This window comes from Leopardus geoffroyi, chromosome A2 (assembly GCF_018350155.1).
Source record: "Leopardus geoffroyi isolate Oge1 chromosome A2, O.geoffroyi_Oge1_pat1.0, whole genome shotgun sequence".
NCBI classification, from domain to species: domain Eukaryota; kingdom Metazoa; phylum Chordata; class Mammalia; order Carnivora; family Felidae; genus Leopardus; species Leopardus geoffroyi.
The window spans coordinates 155,083,354-155,100,885 of NC_059331.1; the positions used below are offsets into that span (position 1 = coordinate 155,083,354).

The 17,532-nt window shown below is 48.4% G+C and overlaps 1 protein-coding gene and 1 long non-coding RNA gene across 4 annotated transcripts in view; one reads left to right on the top strand and one right to left on the bottom strand.

Annotated features, from left to right (window-relative positions):
• LOC123606954 overlaps positions 1-12,055 on the bottom strand; it is a 90,318-nt gene extending 78,263 nt beyond the window's left edge. For 2 of the 3 annotated variants that reach the window (XR_006716582.1, XR_006716581.1), the window contains exon 1: positions 9,610-12,055. This is a non-coding gene — a long non-coding RNA (uncharacterized LOC123606954). The remainder of the gene's footprint in view (positions 1-9,609) is intronic. The other variant, XR_006716580.1, reaches the window with a different exon arrangement.
• The window catches only part of TBXAS1 (thromboxane A synthase 1), a 156,745-nt gene extending 139,578 nt beyond the window's left edge, over positions 1-17,167 (top strand). The window contains exons 10-13 of the mRNA XM_045495859.1: positions 8,870-8,961; positions 12,835-12,972; positions 14,509-14,671; positions 16,914-17,167. Coding sequence (XP_045351815.1) covers positions 8,870-8,961; positions 12,835-12,972; positions 14,509-14,671; positions 16,914-16,988 — 468 coding nt within the window. The 3' untranslated portion in view covers positions 16,989-17,167. The remainder of the gene's footprint in view (positions 1-8,869; positions 8,962-12,834; positions 12,973-14,508; positions 14,672-16,913) is intronic.
• The last annotated feature ends 365 nt before the right edge of the window (positions 17,168-17,532 follow it).

Below are 17,532 nucleotides of genomic sequence, written 5' to 3' on the forward strand. Positions count from 1 at the left end.
CTGTTTATACACAGATTTTTTAAAAGGCAAAAGTAATTGCTCGTGTTACAAGTCAGGATGGCAGTTGCCCTTGAGGGGGCTGTGATCAGACAGGGTCACGGGGGCACCTCAGAGTGCTGGCAATATCTGGGGGCTTGATCAGACATGGTTACGTGGGTGCGCTCGCCCTGTGAAAATTCACCGAGCTCTGTGCTTTAGGTTGTGCTATAGTTTTTCCGTATGCATGTGATTCCTCCATAAAATGTACAAAAGGAAAGGAAGAGGGGAAAATGGGTGATAGGCATTGAGGAGGGTGCTTGTTGGGCTGAGCGCTGGGTGTTGTATGTAAGCAATGAATCATGGGAATTTACTCCTGAAGCCAAGACTAACTACACTGTATACACTGTATGTTAGCTAACCTGACAATAAATTAGTAATAAATAAATAAATAAATAAATAAATAAATAAATAAATAAAATATTTTAAAAATAGGAAAGGAAGAGAGGGAGGAAGGAAGGGAAAGAGGGAGGATGGAAGGAGGGGAGAGGGAGGGAGGTCTATGCAGTACAGCATGACAGACAAGTCTTGGAATTTGAAGATCTGGATTTAGTTCTGACTCTGCCATTTACTAGCTGTGTGACCTTGGTTAAGCCACTAACCTCTCTGAATCTCTGTTTTTTTTTCACCTATAAAGTAGGCAGCAAAAACTGCCCTAGCTACCTCACAGTGCAGTTGTGAGGACCAAATGACAGAACTGATGTAAAAATCCTACTGTACCCAGTAAAATACTGCAGGGGGGCAGAGTGCTATTATTATCTTAGATCTCTGAAGACAGGAATTCTTATGGAAAGTCAGGGATATTGATAAGGCTCAACCCAGGGCCTTCGGTGGTAAGGGCTGGCACTCTGGTGTGTGCGTTTGTGTGTGTGTGTGCGCGCACACACAGGCGGGTTTGTGTTCTTTCATTACAATCTTGTCACCTAATCCCTTAATGGCCTGGCCTCAGAGTACAGGAGCACCTGGAATAATCCAGGGGTTTATGTGAGATGGGTTCTCTTTCCTTTTAAAGTGGATATAAATAGATATACACACTCTCCTAATTACCTTTTCTAAGGCATGGATGCATGTCTGCATCTAAATCTGCCACATTCTTTAAGTTAGCATGTAGGACTTTCTGGGCGCTGGCTAGGCAAAGCAGTGATGTTGATAGAAAGATCCCCCGCCCACCTCATAGCCCACCCTATCCCTCCATCCCCCACTGCTTTTTGCCCCAAGCCTGGAACAGCTCACGTGGGCCCATCTATGGAATCTCAAAGCCAGGAAGTCAGAGCCTCTGTTTAGAGAACTGGTCAGTGAGGAGCCCAGATCCCCACTCAGGCCTCGCCTGCATCTTGGGGACCGGGCGCAGGGGGAAGGGGCTTTTCTCCTGGGCTGGTGGTCAAAAGGGCAAAGCGAAGGTTGCTACATTTTCCGCGGTTTGGTTTCATACTATTATCGTATGTTCCCCAGGGAATGAGAGTGAATGGAAATCTTTATTCTTCATATGGCTGTACAGCCCCTGGCTGTCCCCATGCTAGCATGGCCAGTCTTAAGGGATTTCGAGCTCCCTGCTTCTAGAGGGCAAAGGCTGGCAGAATTTAGCCCACTTTATATAACACCACGTCCGGTGACATATGCGTGGGCACTCACTAGTGCCATCTGATGCTGCCCTTGTTAGTCCTCGGGAAGGACAAAATTGAAGCCGCCCCCACTGCTATTTCCTTTCACAAAATAAGAAAACGTTAATTTTTCTATGAGGTCCCTGGCTCTCCAGGAAAAATCTTTTTGAAAGCAGTGACATTTTTATTTGCTTTTTCTCATTCTATCTGCACACACCCTGTGTGTGGTGTAAGTGTAGGTGTGAGTGACGTGGGGACAGGACGTGCATGTGTGCACGTGTGGGTGCGTGTATGCACACATGTATGTGTGTCTAGCTCTCGAAGAAAATGGCACACAAAAATCTGAATGTAACAAGGTGACCTTAATAGGTGAGGGCAGTATTATTTCCTATTTAAAAGGATTTATCCACAAATTTTCCATAACGTTCCCTTAACCATCAGGTTTATCCCTTGCATTTAAAATATTGGTTTACAGATCTAAGCTCTAAGAGTAAAAGACTAAGAGACCAAGAACCTTGGAAGTAAAATTAGAAGTTACTGCCCACTGAAAATCAACATACAGATGAAAAAACCTTCTGGAAAATCAAGGAACTCTGGACTGAGAATGTAAACCACAAGGCAAAGATTCAGTTTATTTTTAAATCTCTATTTTTCCCAATACTTAGTAATTAAATATTTACTATTTAATCAATGTTCCCCAAAATCAAATATTAAAAAAATATTTAACATTTCTTTTTCTTTTCAAACTTGTAAGAGCACAGTGGCTTATTTTATGAAATAAATCCCAGCTGAAATAAGTTCCATGGGATTTTAAAATCACTTTCTTCCTTAACACATCCTCATAGAGTCATTTAATTCATGCAACAGACGGCCTCGTGATGAAATGAGCTCCCTGCCTCCAGATACGTTCGAACAGAAGAATTCCCTGTTCCTTTGGTACATTACCAAAGATGCAGAGATCTTTCACCTTCACAGTCTCCTCCACCCTGCCCTGTGAGCCAGGCATGACCCCAACTTACAGACCAGGTGACCTGCTGATGTTGCCCTTGGCAATTGCCCCAAGGCCACAGCTGCTGGGCGACGGATCCAGGACAGGATCCAGGGACGGATCCAGGGATGGATCCAGGGACGGAAACCCTGGCTGGACCTAGTGACTACCCCGAGGCATGGCCAAGGTCGGGGAGCGAGGCTGCAGTAGCAGTCTCGCTGGGTGGGAGGCAGGACAGGTTGATTCTAATTCTGAGTAATATGGCCTGCGAAACCGAAGTCAGGAAGAACCCTGGGGGATGGCTTTTTATCTTTATCTTTTGGAAACACGAGACGCTTAAAGTGCTTCTTGGTTCAAAATGAGAGGATGTTCTGCTCAGATGCCCTCAGTTCTCCTGACATTCCAGGCCAACCAGGTGCTCCTCAGCCCCGAGCAGCACAGAGGGTCCAAGCACCCAAGGGCAACAGCAAGGGATGGGATGGGCTGGGCCAGAAACCTCAGCTCTGAGCTCCCGGCCTCCTGCCTTTGAGGATGCTGCTGCTATTGTAAACATTTGGGGTGAGCTGGCCAGCCTTTGCTTCTAAGGGAAAGCATTCTCTTGACTAAGCTACCCTCTCTTTCCCTTTCTCACTTCAAGTGAATTCTACACCACCCCCTCCCAACATCTTTTTATTGGGTAATTTTTTTTTCTAGATGCCAAAGACAAATACATAGCACCCAACGAGCACAAGTACCATTTCTGGTTCACTTCTTGACAGTGCTCCACCACCGACCACGCCCACCACACTTCTGACTCAGCCCAAAGGCCGCCCCGCGTGGGACGGCTTTCTGCCTCCTGTGCCCAGAAAACTGCCAAGTGTCCTACAAGATCCGGCTCCAAACCACACCTCTCCCACTTGGCCAGCCTGACAGAGCCATTTTTAATTCTGTAACGCATCTAAAAGGCTATGCCACAGTACTGTTATTTCAAATTCTATTCAGTATTTTAACTTTTTTTTTTTTTGAAGGAAAACTTTATACAAATTAGAATACTTGAGGGGACTATGTACGCATCACCCAGCCTCAACAAGAGGTCAACTATGGTCATTTTGGTTTCATGTATTTTCCCACCTTCCCCCAATTCCAGTTTTTGGGGTTTTTTAAAATAAAAGTCTCAGAAGTCTTATGTCATCTGTAAATATTTCATTCTACACCTCTAAAATAAAAGGACTCTTTTCTAAAACAGGACAACCATACCATTATCACATTAAAAACAAATGAACTGGTGAGCCTGGGTGGCTCAGGTTGAGCATCCAACTTGTGATTTTGGCTCAGGTCATGATCCCAGCCAGGGTCATGGGATGGAGCCCCATATTGAGCTCCATGCTGAGCTGAGTGTGAAGCCTGCTTAAGATTCTCTCTCTCTTCCCCTCCCCACCATCTCTCAAATTAAAACAACAGCAAATAAACCATAATTTCATAAGTATATCGAATATCCAATCATGGTTTAAGGTCCTGTGATGGACTCACGGATTTTTTTTTTTTAGATTGGTTTGTCTGAACCCACATCCAAATAAGCCCACCCGCTTTTCGCTGGCTTTTTTATCCATCATAAAGACCTTGGCTTAGGCTTCATTTTCTCCTGTTAGCTTCCCTGATTCCAAACGCCTGGGATGTGCGTCCTTCTGTTCTTCCACAGAGCCTTGTGCTCACGGCTCTGAAACCCTCACCATTGGTTTGCATTCTAGGACGGACTATAAGGTCCAAGAGGGTGGGAAGGGTCAGTGTGTGTCAAAGTTATGTGCCCTGTGCCTAGCACAGTGGCTGGCCAATAGCACACATCTGCTCAGCAGTGTCGAATGAATAAGTGGATGAACGAACTCTCAAACCGAACTGTTTGCCGTTCCTCCTAAGTCCATCCTACAGCACATTCCACATCCAGTATAATGATTTGCTTAGAAGTCGGCTTCCCCAAAGAGCAGAGACTTGATCATTTCTGGATCCTCAGCACCTGACAGTAGGTGTGCATTGAGAGATTGCTGAATGAATAAGGATGTAAGTTTTCTACTCCAAGTTCTAGCTGCGAGTTTAGCCTCGCAGTTTTCCTCTCTGGGTCTCCTGTTTCTCATCTCTATGATGAAAAATTCGGATTCATGATTCCTAAGTCTTTTGGGAGTTTAATTTGTGATTCTGAGTAGGGGCCCAGCCTCGCAAGGGAGTCCCCATTTGCCATACACTTGCTGCCCTCTGCTGGTATGATTGGTGTAGGACCCCTTTATTCCTGATTTTCCTGAAAGAACTACTTCGAGGCAAAGGTCCAGATGGGCAGACTGGTCTGTCAATGGGACAGGGATTTTGAACCTCATTACCTTACCTGGGTTTGATTAAAATGTGCAGGCGTGAACCTCCCTCCATCCCATCTGCTCACTCCTCCCACAGAAAGGATCACGGGGGTAGATCGCAGGAATAATGCAGTGAGTGGTCTCTGCCCCCAACACATTACAACCACGGCAGGGGTTGGAAAGAACTGGGGCCCAGGCCCCACTTCAAACCAACAGTTGAGCCCCTGGCTGGGCAGGGCCCAGGCATCCTTATATAGTAAAAGTCGGCCCAATGCTTCTAACGTTCCATCACGCGGAGAACCGCGGGACCAAGCTGATGTTTACATGTGTATCTTGAGCCAAAGGCTTGGAAGCACAGTAAAAAGCTCATCCAGAGAAAGAATAATGAAGACTGTGACTTGATCACATCAAATTCCCTTAGCCTACCTTTAGAAGTTTTCTTTCTTTGACAAATGCTGACAGCTTCTAAACCATAAATTTTGTCTGGGGAACCAATTCCGTCTACGGTTAGGGACGTTGCTTCCACATCTGGTTTCTTTTTCTTTTTGTAACATGGTTCTATATTCTGGTGCACAGTACCACCATTTTTCATGGGGTTTTAGTTTTTTGTTCTGTTTGGTTTGGTCTGGCTTGGTGTTTTGTTCGTTTGTTTGGTTTGGTTTCGGGTTTTTTTGTTTGTTTTTTACATTTTCTGCATATGTTGATAAGTCTCCTTTGGTTGCAGATAACAGAATTTGTCTGTTGCCAACTTTGACCATAAATGAGAAAATGCTGTAAGGGTACTGATTCACCACCCACTGGGCTAGTGACTAGTCGGAGGGTGGCAAACAGAAACTGGAACTCTAGGGGACACCAGGAAATGGTCTCTTCCTGTGTCATTTGCCTCTACTTCCCTCTGCGCATTTAATTCGTTTCTTCTTTCTCACAGCCAACTGGAATTTTCTGCTTATTCATCCACAAGGCAGAACATGGTCACCAGCAGATCATGACTCACCTGAGCTCAGCCTCCACCCGCTGGAGAAAAACTCCTTTTTGTCTGCACTAGATCCAAATTTCCAGAATTGTAACCTTGGGTCTGAGGCCCACCCTTGGGCCAATCAACCATGGCCTGCAGGGCCAACTATGTCATTCTTTTATACAAAGTGAAAATAGGGGGCCCCTCATTCAAAACTCGGGGAAAGTGCCATTAATGGTAAATACAAAGGCTCTCCCTCTTTTCTTCTCCTCCAGCATGAATCTTACCATTCATCTTTATATCATGCAATGCCGGTTTTAAATGTAAATTATCACAGGGCATTTAACTCACATGCAGGATCACTGAAACTACACAATTTGTATTTTGTGACTTGCAGGCCAGAAGAAACAAGCACAATTCAAACTACTAAAGATTAGGAGGAAGAAGAGGGGTTCCCCAGGCTCCCCCAAGGGGGCACTCCATCAGGCACGGGGATACCAAACGGGCTGGGGACTTAGGCCCCCATGCATGTTTAGGGGTCCTGCCCCATCCTGCTAGCCACTAGACCCCTGCACGTGACCCAGCTGGGGACAGGGTCTAGGGAACTTGAGCCAAGCATCACTCCTTCCCACAGGTCCACCCCCAACGCCAGAGCAGACTGTGACTCTTCAAAGATCTTTAAAACCTCTGTGCCAGGACACACTTGGTACCTGGGCCAAAAGCGGGCAGAGGCTGGCCCTAGCCAATTCGCAGCCTCTGGCCAGCCCTGAGACACACACCATGATGCTGCCACTATGCCCACTCAAGATGCCTCAGGATACATGCACCCCATCCCCACCCTCTCTGTGCCTGAGCCTAGGCCCTGGACTGGGGAGGAGGGCAACTGTGGTTACAGGGCACGTCAGGGAGAGGGGGGCCAGGCTGGGCCCCAGGCACCAGGGGCGGGAGAGCAGGCAGCTGAGAATGGGTCGTGGGGAGGTGGCCAGAGGCGGGACCACACACAAGTGAGGCTCCAAGCCCTGGCGCATCCGCCACTGTCCCATCAGACTCTACTTCCAAAGTCCCAATTCGAAAGTAAAAGGATTAAGAATCACAGATGGCGACCAAAGAGCGTTAAGCTCCAAGCACAGGGCCTTCTCAAGGGCCACACGCTCACTGAGCAGGCCCTGGCGGTCTGCTGTGGAGGTGGAAACATAGGGTCTGGCGGTAACCTTCCGAAGGAAGGGTTCCCAGAAATGAGGAGGAGAGCGAGTTGGGGAAACCAATCGTTATTATTTTTTACTACAAAGTAGAAATGGAAACCCCTCCTTTGCCATCCAAATTTATAAACATTAAACTATGCATATTCTGTAACTTGACTTTTTTACTCCACAGTATACTACAGACATCGTTGAATGGCTGTATTATATTGAACGGCTGCTCAGTGATAGATTAGCTAAAATACTTACCATGGACTCCAAGACTCCATGTGTCCTGGCCCCTGACCCCATCTCCTACCACTCTCCCCTCTGTCCCCTTGAGTCCCCATTCTGCTCCAGCCAGCTGGCCTGGTGTTATCTTCCTCAAGCAAACCAAGCACATCCCACACAGGGCCTGCCCACCTGCTCTCGCCAGTGGAGTCCCTCCCTCACGGGATGGCTTACTGGCCCCACCCCACAGTTTCTGGTCTGGTCTGTGGTGGGGGGCGGGGGAAGGCAGGGATCTGCATTTCTAGGGTGACCCTGATGTGGCCAATCCAGGGAGCTCTCTCTCTGAGAACCACTGGCTCAGATCCCATGTGGCCAGCTGCAGGCCTGGGAATGGCTCCCAGAGGGTGGAGCAAGGCCACTGAGGGCCCACCCCTGGAAAGTTGGGGGTTGCAGCATGCATTTGCCCACCCCCCCTCCTGGTGCTGCCCTCTACTGCTCTGGGAGGGGAGGAGAGGAGAAAGCACATCTCCAAGTTGAAGAGTGCTCTCGCATCAGGACTACCTGGTTGAAAGAAATGAAGCTGTCCCCCACCAAGCAGGTGTTTGGCTCTGTAGGGAGTGGGGAGAGAGAGAGAATTTGGGGAAACCTAGCAGAACAGCGAATGAGCCTCCCTGACCCCATCCTAACCCTCCCACCCACATCCTGCTCCCCAGCTCATACCCATGTGTCCCTCCTCCACAGGCCAGGGGTGAGGGTGACAGTGTCACTCCAGTGGGCATTGTCCAAGGGGCACCGGTGTCCCCCCAACACGGGCTGCTGGGTCATGCTTCTCCATACCTTCAGTCTCTAGTATCTAATCAGTTTTCCCCAACCTTTCCCCATCTGATCAGTGAAGAACAGAATCTCCTCGTTTTCATTTGTATTTTTCATCAGGGCAACTTGTATTTCTTCTTCTATGTTTTGCCTGTTCACATCTTTGACCATTTTCCTAATGAGTTTCTTTTCTTACTGATTTAAAACAGCTCTTTAGTTTCTGTTATCAGAACTTTTTTTGTGACTTCACTATGCATCCTTTAACTTTATGATGTACCAGTTAGTATCTCAGTATGATGTGAGTTAGTATCTCAGTTAGTATCTGAGCCTCAGTTTCCTCCTCTAAGAGATGGGAGAACAGCTGTCTCGCAGGTTTGCAGGGAGGAGGAAGTCAGGTTGTGTCCATACAATATGTGGCCACCACCTCATCCTCCCTCAATAAATGCTTGCAGCTGAAGCTGCTGTCATTGGGTTGGAACCAAACGTCTCTTTGACACTCAGACACCCCCAGGTGCCAAACTGGTCCGGCGGGTCCCCAGTAATATACAGCATCACGAAACAAGTACAACAGGACATGCGCAGTGCTAACCCAGTGCAGTTTGGATTGAACTGACTTTGCACTTTGTGGCGTCTCCACTTCCGAGTCTGCTGAGTTGGAGCGGGACTGTAAAGCTAATGGAGAAGCCAGAATGCTGTGTGACTTGGTATAACTCAACTTTCTTCCTTTGTCACGACTCCTCCATCAGCCGGCCCCTGACTACTGCAGCCTCCAGGAACACCTGCCCTACCTGGACATGGTGATTGCAGAGACCTTGAGGATTTACCCACCAGCTTTCAGGTACGCCTGAGTCCCTCCCACGCCCCCAACACACTGCCCAAAGCCCCTTCGGCATCACTGTCTCAGGTCCTCACTAGTCCTCAGACTGTCACAACCTGGGTTATCAGGAACGCTGGAGTCAAGTTCCTGGAGGATGAGGTCTGAGCCTTGGGTTTCTTTGTATCCCCTGGGGTACGATGCCTTCCATGCAGTAACCACAGCAGTAAATGTCTGGCTCATTTTCCTTTCTGTTAACTACCTTCTCAAAGCATCACTGGGCTTTTCTTAACGACCTTCCTACCCAACCCAAGCCAATCTCTTTGGCCTCCTAGCCTGGAATGGCTTTCACTAGTCATTCATCTGGCAACTATTTACTGAGCCGAATGCTGTTGCAAGCGCTGGGAAATGAGCCATGTACAAAACAGATAAAACCCCTGCCCTTGGAGTTGACATTCCAGGGGGCACCTTCCAAGGCCTGGGAGGCGTCTCCTCACTCTCCAACAACCCACACTTGTCCTATCCTTCAAACTCCAACCCAAGACTCGCCACTGCAGGCCATTTGCCTCTCCTCCCCCAGCATTTTCACGCTGACTGTACTTCATATTATATTCTTGGATACTTTTCAACCCCTCTGCAATATTTTGCCCAAGTACATCCACTCACACCAACCTGTAAGTGCCTTGAGAGCAGGAATCTGGTCTTCCACTTCTTTCCAACTCCCCCTAAGCGAGGCCTTCCAGGGAGCACAGCATCTTAACTTGGGTCCCCAGACCCTTAGGGAGGGAAACAGTGGCCAGATTTCAGGTTCTAGAAACAGAAGCAACACAAAGCATTTAACCCTATATATTGTAAGTTCCACTCTGCATGTCTATGAATGAATATACCGCATAATCCATTTGGAGCTAGCTTTTGCCATTTTAAGAGAGAAAATGTGGATGATTTGAAGGTATCTCAAAATCATATTCCAACCAAAAACATCACAGAGTGTGACTGTAGCGACCGTGCAGTGTTCAGACCCAGAGCAAAGAGACAGAATTCCACAGAAGGGAGTGAAATCACACGGTCCTCAAGCACACAGGGTTTCAGTCTCCCTGATCTGGGAACAGCCAGTAACTCCAGGGCCAGATTCTATGGGCCTTCCCTGATTTCCTTGGGAGCTGCAGAGCAAACTGTCTCCAATCTTCGTTTTTTAATGATTTATATCTAGCTTCCTTCCAAGGCAACTGTGGGCATCTGCTATACACATTAAAATGATATTTGAAATAAGACATTCAGCGATAGAACAAAGGCTGTCTAGAGGAAAGAAGCCTTTACAGGACCCTAGAGATGGCCGATAACTGGAGTCAGGTCCCTGCTCGGTTGTTGAGGCTCCTGGCTGAGACAGAAACCAGCAGAGTTGAACGGTCACGTTCTCTAGCGGGAAGAAAGTCTATCAATGATCAAAGACACGTCATTTCCTGGATCTGAACCCAATCAAGAACTCATCACGCGAGACCTTGTAGAGACGATGTGTTGAGCGACAACGTGAACAGGCTCTTTAATGCCAAAATGCTCTGATCAATTCTCCTAGTGACCTTTTTATAAACAGTACTGTGAAAAAGGAAGCCAGCGAAGGCATTGCTCCAGAGAACCAGCAGCTGGTTTGGGAAGGCAGGACAAGATTTGCTGATTCCCTCATAAGGTCACATACAGTGCCAGTGCTCCGTAATCACAGAACAAATTTAGATAGAAAGTCAAGACAGGTTCACATCCCTGCCCTTAGTTTGCTGTGTGATCTTGGGTAAATTCTGCACTGCTCTGTGCTTCTGCTTCCTGGGTGCTCAGTGGGCACACAATGTCTGCTCGGCCCGCCCCACAGGAGTGGTGAGAATCAGTAGAACAGAACATCTGAAAAGCCACACCACTCTAAGTGGAGCACCACGTAAGGTGCGAGGTGAGGAGAAAGAAGGACTGACCTTTCCAGTCAAATGATCCGCTTCTATCCTGCTCCAATCCTGGGCAAGCCGTGATCTCCTGGGCCTCACCTTCCTCCCCACCTACTCTGTTGGAATTTTTAACATATCAGCCCTGCTGACTTCTGGTATCAAACAACAGAAATGAGAGAGGCAAGCCATCATTATTTTCAGCCAGACAAGAAGCCAATTCGCTTCAGCCCAAGCAACAGATGTGGTGAATACAGGCACAGTGAGAATTCTATGTTATTTTACTTTATTTTATTATTTTAATCTCAAAAAAGCATCTTGGCTTTTCCCAAGCACTGACGTACCATTATTCCCCCAAAATCTCAGAATGGCCCCTGTGGAAAACATAACTCTTGTTGAAGTGTTATCACTGTGAATCCAGGCTTCTATGCAATATAATTCAGCAGATTTTTCTGGCCTTGTGTGTGGCCTGGCCTAGCCCGGCAGGAGGCCCAACCATATACCGAAGGGAAAGCCCTGGCTTTGAGGGGGTCTTGGATCCAGGTCCAAGATATTTCCAGTAAAGACGACAAAGAAGGGGATGCCAGGGTATAGCCTAGTTTGACCCATTAGAACTGAGGCTGCATACATCAGAAACCCCCACCTTCTTGCTCTGATTTGAGCCCCGGTGTTTTGCTACCAGCTCCAAGCACATATTAATTGCATTGGTAGCTTTAACAGAGTGTTAAATCCCACAAGGAGCCTCGGATTGCTCTTAATTTCTCTTAGAAGTGAGAAGAGCATATAATAATAATTAGGATAACAATTATATCTCCCCTAAGATATTTAGGAAAGTCCAGTCCTATAATTTGAAGTAAAAGCCAGCATAGATTATTTTTAATTTTAAAGTAATTATCTATATTACAAAAATAATATGCTTATACTTAAAATGAAAACAAAAACCACCAAAACCAAAAACCGAAACAATACAGAAGGGTCCAAAGAGAAAGCTGACACCTCTAGTCCCCTGCCATCCTCCACCCCAGTCTCATCCCTTAGAAGAAATCATAGAAGTTCAGGTATTCTTCCAGAAATGTTATGTTCATATGAAAGAATCTATAGTCTAGCCCTTAAAAATACAATACATGGTGCCTGGGTGGCTCAGTCGTTAAGGATCTGACTTTGGCTCAGGTCACAATCTCACGGTTTGTGAGTTCAAGCCCCGCATCGGGTGAGCCCTGCTTCTCTCTCTGTCTCTCACTCACTCACTTGCGCCCCCTCTCTATCAAAAAATGTATAATATAATATAATATAATATAATATAATATATATATATAACTTTTAGTATATATATAACTTTTAGTATATATATAATACACATATATGAAGAAATGGGACTGTGCCATGGCCACTTGGTACAGTAAACAAGCTGCCCAAAAGTTTTCCCCTCGAGTAGAAGTTATCCATAGTGACACAGACAATGAACCAAGATCAGATTTTCAAACCCAAATTTCCTTTAGGTAACGCAAAGCGGTGGGCGAGGGCAATTTAAAGAGGCTTGACCATGAACGGAAGATGAGGGAAAGCGTGGCCAGGGGAGTAACCCTGCAAGCCCCTCCCCAGAAAGAAGCCCTTCAAAGGTACCTGTGCTCCCCTAACCAAGCCTAAGAGAAGCTCTTCAGGCTCGATGGATGGATGCACCGAGATCGATGAATGCATTGTCACTGAGCGCCAACTGAGTCTAAAGAGCCTAGAGACTGCAGGGTCCTGGGCAGTAGAGGGGGTTGCGGGGGGGGGGGGGCAGTGTGTGGAAACCAGCCAGGTCACCCCCGAAAGAGGGCCGGACCTCTTGTCCCCCTATACCCCCAGCCTCACTGCGTACTTCAGACTCCGACTCCATTTGCCCCAGAGCACCGCCGCCGAGTTCTGCTTATTGCGGCTGCGCAATCGAGGCGGGGGGTGGGGGTGGGGGCTGACCCGTGTGTCCCCGCAGGTTCACGCGAGAGGCGGCGCGAGACTGTGAGGTTCAGGGGCAGCGTATCCCGGCAGGCGCCGTGGTGGAGATGGCGGTGGGCGCCCTGCACTATGACCCTGAGTACTGGCCAAACCCCGAGGCCTTCGACCCTGAGAGGTGAGCTCAGTCCCTTCAAATGGGCCCCCGAGGGACACGAGAGGCAGGCCCTTGGAAGCGGCCAAGGGGAAACCCCGATTTAGTAAAGTTGTCCCCAGTCAAAAGTCATGGGAGTCAGATATTTGTGAGGCATCATTTCCAAAGGAAATACCGGTACCATTTTTAAAAGCCACCAACAGATTCCAGAGATGTAGCGTTTCAGCAGACCTGCATGCAAGTAACAAGGCAATTTCAATTGGGGGCCCTCGGTTTCTTCAAGCCGGGAAACAGGACACAGGATCGTATTTCAGGTGTGCTCTGGAAAGCAACAATAGATTTCCTTTTTAAAAAACTGGAGCTTGTTCCTAAGTAAGAGTTATCAACTAAATTTCTCCCTGAATTCATGAGACCCAGCTATGCTAACACAGTAGACCTGGATCCCCACTCCTGCCCCCTACACGGATTTGGTCCATTGCCTAAACTTCATTTCAAGGATCCTAGATTTAAAATGAGCAGGCACCCACACCCTCCGCGTCAGAATCAATCCATAGCCTTTCCTTGTGTGATCTGGCCATGGGGAGGCCCCGGGCGGGCTGTTTCCACCTGTAGGACTTACAACATTCTGTGGAAAGGAGCCCCGACTCTACAACCTCCTCACTGGGAACCTGTGGGCGGTGGCACCTAGATCAATAACATCGAGTGCCTAGCGGCTCGGAAATACAGTAAATATCAAGCACCCTGGACTGCAGCTGTAAGGCTTACAGCATCACCTTTGGAAACAAAAAAGTGCATTAATCCTAGTTGAAAAGGGGCAGGGGGTCAAGGGCTCCTAGGCCCAGAAAAATGCACAGGTAAGAAGCGAGCTGTGACAACACAGTAGTTGACACCTGGCTCTACTGTCACAGAACACATGTGGCAAATGCTATTTGGTAGCAGGTAGGAGAGAATTCCTGCGGAAGGGCCTCCCATTAGGAAAGCACCCAATGGTTCAGGTGTCACTTGAACCAGAAGGGCAAGTGTGGGCAGGGGAGATAGCTGTCCTGAGTGGCACCAACAGATAAACTCGCAGGTAGTGGAGGGCTGGTTCCCTGGGGAATTCTGCTTAGGAAGCTGGTGATGGCTGGTGCCCTCCGCTGGCTGATGGGAAATTTGGTGCCACAGGCCCAGGGGAGGGCTGGGCTTTCTCAAGACTTTTATCCTCGTGAATCACAGCCTTCAGGCTCGTTAACAGCACAATCAATTCTTAAGGAGAGGGCGAGAGGGCAAAGTGGGCCTTCCAGGTGATTCCTTTACATCAGCAGTGCCTCTCGGGCTCTGCCAGACCCAGGAAAGGGCAGGACCGAAGCTCAGGGATCGGCAGCCACCTGCTCCAGAGAGGGAGGAGGCCGCGTGAAAACAGGATTCTGTTGAGCACGGTGGGGTTCAGGCCCACTTGGTAGGAGCGTGGCCTCAGATGAAGGGCTCCCTCAGCCACATCGAGTGGCTGCAGAGGAAGGGGAAGGGAGGCGGGGTGTCCGCGGCCTACCCTGACCTACCCTGACTGCACGGCCCTCGCAGGTTCACGGCAGAGGCCCGGCGGCGCCGACGTCCCTTCACATACCTGCCGTTCGGGGCGGGCCCCCGGAGCTGCCTCGGGGTGCGGCTGGGGCTGCTGGAGATCAAGCTGACGCTGCTCCACGTCCTGCGTGAGTTCCGGTTCGAGGCCTGCCCAGAGACGCAGGTGAGCTCCCTCTCCCGGGCACAGGGGGTGCCCACCCCAGTTCTCATGGCGGGGCCGATCCTTAATCCCCTTGGCCTCAAGAGGCCTTGATCGGTATAAGGGGGTTGGTAATAACACCTCCTCCCTGTTCATGCCGTGCGAGGCTTAAATGAGCCAGTACAGGCACTCAGGTAAGTGCCTGGCACATCATCCGAGTGTTAGCTGTTATTACTATTAACGTTCTGTGTACAGGGAAGCTGTACCTCTTCTCTCCTCGGCAATGAGAACCCAGTAATCCCCCAGAGTAGGTTTTATTATCCCCATTCTTCAGGTGAGGAGCTAAAATAAAGCTCAGAGAGGTTAAGTAACTTGCCTGAGGCCTTATACTACGTTTACCATATACCACAGGCTCTGTGAGGGCAGGAACCAAAAGTCTGTCTGATTCATTGCTGGAGCTTCCAGCAGCAGGTACAGGGCAGGTACTCACACCTTCACTGAACAAATATTAGCAAATGAATGACTAGCCAGAGAGTGAAGAAAGGGGCTCACACCAGATTGGGCTCGCCCCCAAGCCTCCCTCCTTCCTCTACATGGAGCCACCTCTCTGCCATGTTTGCTGTTCCCTACATAACAACACTGTGCCCCTCCATGCCTGTTCAGAGCCCCTGTGCATAGCTGGACAGGGGGTGCATAAGGGAACAAATAATAAGTACCCAGTGATGAATGGAGAACTTCTAGATTCAAACAGTGGCATTCATTGCCTCTGACGAACAGGGAGACTGGGTTCAAGGCTAGACAGAGAGGTGCAAACTGGGAACACGGGGCCAAACCAACAGAGACAAGAGCGGACCCCTACCTGAGGTAGGAGTTCCATGTGTGCAGGACTTCCTTTCGGGATTTGTCTCACTTACCCTTGATCTTGACAAATGGCACAGTAGCCAGACCATTGTCCCAAAACACTGCTTACGGCTGGCATTCCCCAGCTCAAGAACCAGCCATGAGTCCCTGAGCCTACCAGCTCTAAGGAGAGCTCGTCTGAGCCCACTTTGTATTCCCTGCCCCAAATTCCCACCCCGAGAGTTCTAAATGCTCTTCCCTACCTAGAATGCCATCTCTCCCACTCCTCTGTTCCCAGCCTAATCCCATCTTCCAAATCCTTGGGTATTCCCCTATATCCTGAAGTGGCCCCTGAGAAGTGCTGCTCACAAGGCTTCTCCGACTCCTAGCCCCACCTAAAGGGCACGTTCCTCCAGGAAGCTCTCCCTGAATTTGCCAGCCCCAGCCAACCTCCTTTTTTGAAGTCCAGTAGTGTTTCCACTTTGTCTATACCTGTGTTAATACAGTAGCAGCTAGCCACATCTGGCTATTTAAATTTTAATAATCAGATTAAAAATTTAGCCCCTCGTTTGCACTAACCATATTTCTAATGCTCAGGAGTCACATGTGCTACTGGTGGGGGAGCACAGGTTTAGTCCATCTTGTTTCTTGGTCACAGAACTTCTCTCCCATCTGAACTAAAACCCCCAAAGACATCTGAAAAACCCAAGGCCCAGCACTAAGGCCCAGTGATGCTTCTTTCCTTTCAAGTGTTCACATTAGCCACTGAACCACCATTTTACACGGGGCTCAGGGGGACACCCTGCTTCTTGAGTAATTCTTTGGCTTTTATTCCAAGTCCCCAGTCCACCACCCATCTGCCTTGTAAGCTGGACATCAGGAAAGCTTTCTGAATGGCAGTGAGGCTAGACCACAGCACTCATGAGAAGGGAACAGTATGAAGCCACTCTCCCAAAGCCACTTGAAAAGAGGGGATGCTGCTCGGCTACTGGCAGGGCACCAGGGAGTGAGAATAGTAGGAGAGGGGACAGTTTGAGACTTTGCTCTTCACTTGCCAGGCACGTGACCTTAGACAGGTCACTTGGCCTCTTTGAACTTCCGTTTCTTCATTTGCAAAGTGAGCCACCAGTACCTCTTACACAGGCTTCTTGGGAGGATAAAGGTGGGACCGAGTACCCTCCTTACTTGCAGTATTTTTTCAACAGGGACAAAAGGGCCGAGCACCCATGTGCTGGTGGGGCCCCAGCGCCCAGCCTCCCTGAGCGGCAGCTTTGCTGGCCTCTCAAGGCCGTGCTGGGGAGGCTGCTCTGCTCCCTCAGCCCTGCTCTCGCTCAAATTTCCACAACCCCACTTCAGGCCCAGTTCCAAAAAGCTTTCCTATAGATGTGGTTAGCTATAACAAGTATCTTAATCTCCTCTATTTTAGGTACCACTGCAGCTAGAATCCAAATCTGCCCTAGGTCCGAAGAATGGTGTCTGCATCAAGATTGTCTCTCGCTGACAGTTTTATGAGGACACCCCCCAAATGCAAAGGAAACCTTGATGTGGAAATTCAGATTTCGGGGAAAACATCACTGAAGCAATTGAAAGGGTGCCCATCATGCAAGTATAAAAGAGGTCTTTACATAACTTTTCCCAAACGTTCCTGAACAAACATTTAATAAATGTTTCTTGCACTTAGTTTTAACTTTGCTGATGGTGTAGGAACCGCTGACCCACCTCTCAATAAGAGATTGCTGATAAATAGGCAAAAATGTAGTTTTGTCAACGTGACTGAGAACTCAGGGTTTTGAAGGAAGTCCTAGCCTCAGGATGGAAGGAATCTACAGGGCAGAGGACACGGGGACACTCCGGTGAGCTGCCCTAACAGCACCACCTCGTGGGCCTTTCCAACTTCCGGTACATTATGGTGTCTAACTTAAAAAACTATATTTATCGGAAGCTTAACTCCGACAAGTGGCTCAAAAGCTTTCTTTTGCTTTGATTTTCCTAGGTAAGCTAATACTAACTTTATAATGTTTTAATGCATAGAAGAGTGATAGAGC